Source organism: Chenopodium album, chromosome 4 (assembly GCF_948465745.1).
Source record: "Chenopodium album chromosome 4, dcCheAlbu1.1, whole genome shotgun sequence".
Lineage (NCBI taxonomy): Eukaryota > Viridiplantae > Streptophyta > Magnoliopsida > Caryophyllales > Amaranthaceae > Chenopodium > Chenopodium album.
This window is the reverse complement of record NC_137837.1, coordinates 62,906,163-62,910,966: the sequence shown is the minus strand read 5'-3', so window position 1 is coordinate 62,910,966 and position 4,804 is coordinate 62,906,163. Positions and strand designations below refer to the sequence as shown.

At 38.4% G+C, this 4,804-nt stretch overlaps 2 protein-coding genes across 2 annotated transcripts; both read right to left on the bottom strand.

The window, feature by feature from the left end:
- Positions 1–810: 810 nt before the first annotated feature.
- LOC145627068 (uncharacterized) lies at positions 811–2,631 on the bottom strand. The gene is made up of 2 exons (XM_081679467.1): positions 1,290–2,631; positions 811–1,192 (listed from the first exon to the last, which is right to left on the bottom strand). The coding sequence occupies exons 1-2, from the start codon at positions 1,599–1,601 to the stop codon at positions 995–997; spliced, it is 510 nt and encodes a 169-aa protein (XP_081535593.1). The 5' UTR covers positions 1,602–2,631; the 3' UTR covers positions 811–994.
- Positions 1,675–2,858, bottom strand: LOC145628001 (uncharacterized). Its single transcript, XM_081680337.1, has 5 exons — positions 2,737–2,858; positions 2,492–2,642; positions 2,259–2,402; positions 1,779–2,161; positions 1,675–1,684 (listed from the first exon to the last, which is right to left on the bottom strand). Exons 1-5 carry the CDS (start codon positions 2,856–2,858, stop codon positions 1,675–1,677), a joined length of 810 nt encoding a protein of 269 aa, XP_081536463.1.
- Positions 2,859–4,804: the final 1,946 nt, after the last annotated feature.

Below are 4,804 nucleotides of genomic sequence, written 5' to 3'. Positions count from 1 at the left end.
TCTATAGTGAATGTTGTAATTAGGGTTCTTGGTTTTGAATAAGTGAAATTGGGGCTTTTAAAAATTGTGACATTTAGGCAAATTCTTTTGTATTGTCTATTTTAGGGTTCATTATTAAGCTTCTATTGTTGTATTTGCAGCAATTAATTGCTTCCAACCATGTCTCATTCATCATATCAATCAGCTCGGCCATTTCCTTCAAAATGCTATTGTGGAATTCCCCCAAAAATTGAGACTTCTTGGACAAGCACTAATCCTGGGAGGAGGTTTGTTGCCTGCAAATTTTATGATGCTATGAGTGGTAGGCGTGGCTGCAAGTTTTTTAAGTGGATTGATGAGGAAATTGTGGAGTGGCAGAGGGTGATAACCAACCAGCTTGTCTTAGAGAAGAAGCTGATGAGGGTTGAGATTGGTAATCTGAAACAAGAGGTGTGCTTGCTGCAAGATCAGAAAGCTAGGTTGGTTGCACAAAATGAAAAATTGAGCAAGAAGCTGAGGTGCACATCCATGGATGGTTGTTCCCTTGCCAAAACAGGCTGCAGTGCAGTAATCTTTTATGCAGCAATTGCCATGCTGATAATAGTTGTAGCTAAGCTTTTAGTTGCTTAAGTTGTAGTAGGTAATGCACAATTAGGTTATTGCCACTAATTTTCTGTTTATGTTGTAATCAAGTGGCAATAAACTATGTATGTGTGCAAAGTTGGTTGTAAAACTATTGCTAATGAATGAAATGAAAGTATTGGTTTGTGAAATAATTGCAATTTTTGTTAGATAATATCTCCCTGGTCATTGTTGCATAATTCAAAAAAAAAAAAAAAAACCACATACATAGACCAAATTCTGAATTACATGACTGAGTGGTTATAAATTTATAGCAAAAGAACACTTGACATACACATTGTTTTAGGCAAACAGCTGAATATACTAGCCTAGCTTTTGCAAAACACTATGCCTAGACTACCAAAAACCTACATCATGACCTCTTCCTAAACTATCAAGGCATCCAATGCTTGTTCTTGTTGTTGGACTTGATGGCCATCTTTCCTTTGGGAGGTGCATTTGGCTTTCCCTTTGAAGTAGTTGCTTTTTCCTTTCCCTTAGCTTGAGTTATGGATGACCCTGCCTGACTGCATTGAACCTCAGCATCTGTCACAGCAGCTTGACTTTCTTGGGTTGGTTGTGGGTCATATGCCTGCAGGTTAACTAATAAATAAGTACAACAAATTTCCTAAAAAAAAAATAGTAAAAAAGCAAAAGAATGAACCAATAAAATAGGAAAAGGATCTAACCTTTCTAAGGTTCCTGTCCATTTTCTTTTTCCTTTGTGCCATTGCCCACTCATCAGTAGCATAAGGCCTACCACCTTTGTCTACTTCCTTAGTTGGGGCAGGAGGGTTCTTGCATTTGTTCTTGTAGTGTCCTGGCACCCCACAATTGGAACACTTGTTCTGTCTCTTAGGCCTTTTGACAAACCTAGACTCTTCATCTTCTCCTTTCTCTTTTCTTCTCTTTTTCAGTGATGGTCTGCCAGGCATCTTCTTCATCAATGGTGGCAGAGGCTGTACCATGTCTGATTTCTCCCATTGCTTCATTCCAGGCATTGGTTTGATGGTTGGTGTATAAGCTTGCAGGTAGGTTGCTTAGTATAGTACTCATGAACATAATCTTCAGGCCTTAGCCTTTTCTTAACAATGCAAGCCCATACATGAGGACAGGGAATTCCAGTCAACTCCCAGTGAAAGAAGGTGCATGTGTTGTCATTCAAATTGACAACAAACCTGTCACCCTCAAAATCAACCTCCCATATATCCATCCTAGATGGCACAACAGTGCACTTAGAAGCATAACTTGATATCCATTTGAATACTTTGCTCACATATGGCATAAACCTGTCCTCAAGTCCTTGAACCCCCTCCCATTTTTCTGTATTCCTCTTCATAACATATCTCTTGATCCATTCAAGACAGGTGATAATTGGCTTGTCTCTAGCCTCTCTCAGAACAGCATTAAAGGTCTCACATAGATTATTCAGCAACATGTTTGACTTAGATGTTGTTCTAAATGCATGTCTTGCCCAATGCTCTAGAGGGATTGCAATTACATAGTTGTATGCATCCTCATCCAACAGTCTAATGCATGCCAAATGACCCTCAAAATCAACCTAATTGATGAAATCAACAAAAAGTTTAAACACACAAAAAAAAAAAAAAAAAAAAAAATCTAGTCACATGCATGTTAGGTAACTGGATCTGCCATACCTTGTTAGTACACCTAGATGCTTTCCAAAAATGTTCCTTGAATGTATCACCATGGAACTTGAGCTTAAAATTAGCCCATATATGTCTTGCACAGAATCTCACCTCTGCATCTGGTGCCATGACAGCAATTGCTTCTATTAACCCCTGAAATAGCATACAAAAATAAACCAATTACTTTAGTTAACAACTTAAATGAACAAGTTAATGAACATGATAAAGGTGAGTGATTTTACCTTCTGCCTATCAGACATCAGTGTCAAACCTTTCCCATTTGGAAACCCCACATCCTTGATCAGCAGCTCAAGGAACCAAGTCAAGCTATCTTTATTCTCAGTTTCCACTACTACCCAAGCAATAGGGAATATATTATTATTCCCATCTTTACTGACAGCAACCAAAATCATCCCAGGAAATGCCCCTTTAAGATGACATCCATCCACCCAAATTTTTGTACACCCTCTCCACAAATCTGACTAACTTCCAATTTGGATTAGCTCTCCAATCATCAAGGTACTTCACAGCCAAGTACTCAGAACTCACCTTTGTACTAGAATGACAGAAACCACATGTGTGGTTAAGCCTCAAACTCTTAACCTGCATAGTTGACTCCCCTGGCAACTGTCTCACATAGATCTTGAATCTACATTTGTTTTCATCATCACACTTGCACTCTCTCAGCTTCCCATGCTTCTTATCCCAAGGACAGGACTGTCATCTATTCCTACAGTAAGCAGTTACCCTAAACCTACTATTGTGCAACAGATAGTAATCATAGTTGTTCTCAATACTATGATGCCTAATTGCCTGCCTCACTGCTAAAACATTTGGAAACTTAAGCCCTAGAGTGAAGTTAATCTTGTTCTTGAAATCAACTTCAGGATTGAAGGTTGGATAAGGATCTATCTTATCATCTGATCCTTGCAAACTCCTCAATTCTTCAGAATCATAATCAATCTCTTCAACATTGCCTATGTTAACCTCCTCTTCCCTAAACTGAGATTGATCTGTCTTAACTTTTGCCTTTCTTTCAGATGGACCCTCGCTCTTCAAAAAACTCATCACCAACTACACCAACATTATCTTCCTCACCAGGCTCAAAATCAACATCTAGATCTGAATTATCAGAATCTGTAGACCACACCCCTTCACTACTGCAATCAGAGTCCACCCCTAGACTTACAGCTTCCTTTCCCTTTCCTTTATCTGTTTTTTTGTTCCCTTTCTTCCCCTTTTCCCTCTTTTTTTTCTCTGCAACCTTCCCTGCTTTCTTCTTTGTGGCAACAGTTTTCCTTCTAGGTGTTCCCTTACTAGCTGGGGAGTCAAATGTAGGTTTAGGTTAAGAAGCATCTTTAGTTGGTTGAGAAACAGTTTGAGTAGGTAGGGGAGTAGGTTGAGAAGTAGGTGGGATGTTATGAGAAGAAGCAATGGGCTGGGGTGAATATGGAGTAAGGGTTTTTGAGGCTAAAGAAGCCATGTGCAAGTCATACTCTTCTTTGGTAACAACTTATGCATCCAAGTCCACATCACTATCCTTGACTTTAAATGGGGATAACCTGACACTTTTCCTCACCCCCACTGTCTCTTTTTTAATGGGTTTCAGTTTTTTTGGTGGTGATTTTTTGGTGTTATCAATGCTGGGTATGTTTGTTTGGCCTATTAGTCTAGGTGGAAAATATGTTGGGTTTTTGGACCTCACTGAATTGGACCTAGCAGTTGGTTCTCCTGGTTCATATAAGGCCCATATAATCACTTTATCATTCAAATCTCTTGACTTTACCAACTCCACTAAGTCCTCCTCTGTCTCCACCTTCCTCCTACCATTTGTCAAGTTCTTACCATGCATCCTAAACCAAACACTGAAGTTCATGGGAACTCTCTTCATAACTAAGTCATAAGCCTATATTACTGCTCTTCTAACACTACTGACACTCATTTGAGACAAGTAACAACTTATTTTCATAAACATTCCACCACCTATGTATTTAGTCTTTCCCTTATTATTTTCAAACTTCCCACCAACCCATATATTCATGTCAACATATTCAGGAGCAGTCCTACAATTAATTAATCTAATTAGCATTCAAACAATCACAGATTAGCAAACACATGCAGAACAACACATTTTCCCAGAGCATAATTGTCACAGCAAACAAAACATCAAGCACAAATCATATTATAAATTAACATTATAAAAATCAACTAATTTGTCTCATTTAGTACTCCACTTTTGCTTAATTAGTACTCCAATGACTAAATTAAATGTTAATTAGCTTAATTTATAACATAGGGTTTAAACAATTCCCAATTAAAAAATTAGGGTTTTCAGTTTTCAATGAAAAAAGGCAAAGAATTCCCATAAATTACAGAAATGTACCTCGTCTTGACCACTTTTTGTCGTTTTTTAGCTGTCGCCATCTCCAATTGCTCCATTAAAGGCACCGACTTCTCTTTTTACCCAAAAAAGCAGCCAAGAGTACGAAAAGGCAGAACCTTTCCAGCTAAATTTGGACCACAACCGTAAGAGAGAGAGAGAGAGGGTGAATGAA

Excerpts from the sequence above, each read along its gene's own strand:
- LOC145627068 (XM_081679467.1), bottom strand. The coding sequence starts at position 1,601 with ATGCCTGGAATGAAGCAATGGGAGAAATCAGACATGGTACAGCCTCTG. Across the intron at positions 1,193-1,289 it reads TGGACAGGAACCTTAGAAAG|GCATATGACCCACAACCAAC; the intron begins GTTAGATCCTTT and ends GTTAACCTGCAG.
- LOC145628001 (XM_081680337.1), bottom strand. The coding sequence starts at position 2,858 with ATGCAGGTTAAGAGTTTGAGGCTTAACCACACATGTGGTTTCTGTCAT. Across the intron at positions 2,643-2,736 it reads AGAGCTAATCCAAATTGGAA|TAAAGATGGGAATAATAATA; the intron begins GTTAGTCAGATT and ends GGTTGCTGTCAG. Across the intron at positions 2,162-2,258 it reads CATCTAGGTGTACTAACAAG|GTTGATTTTGAGGGTCATTT; the intron begins GTATGGCAGATC and ends TTCATCAATTAG.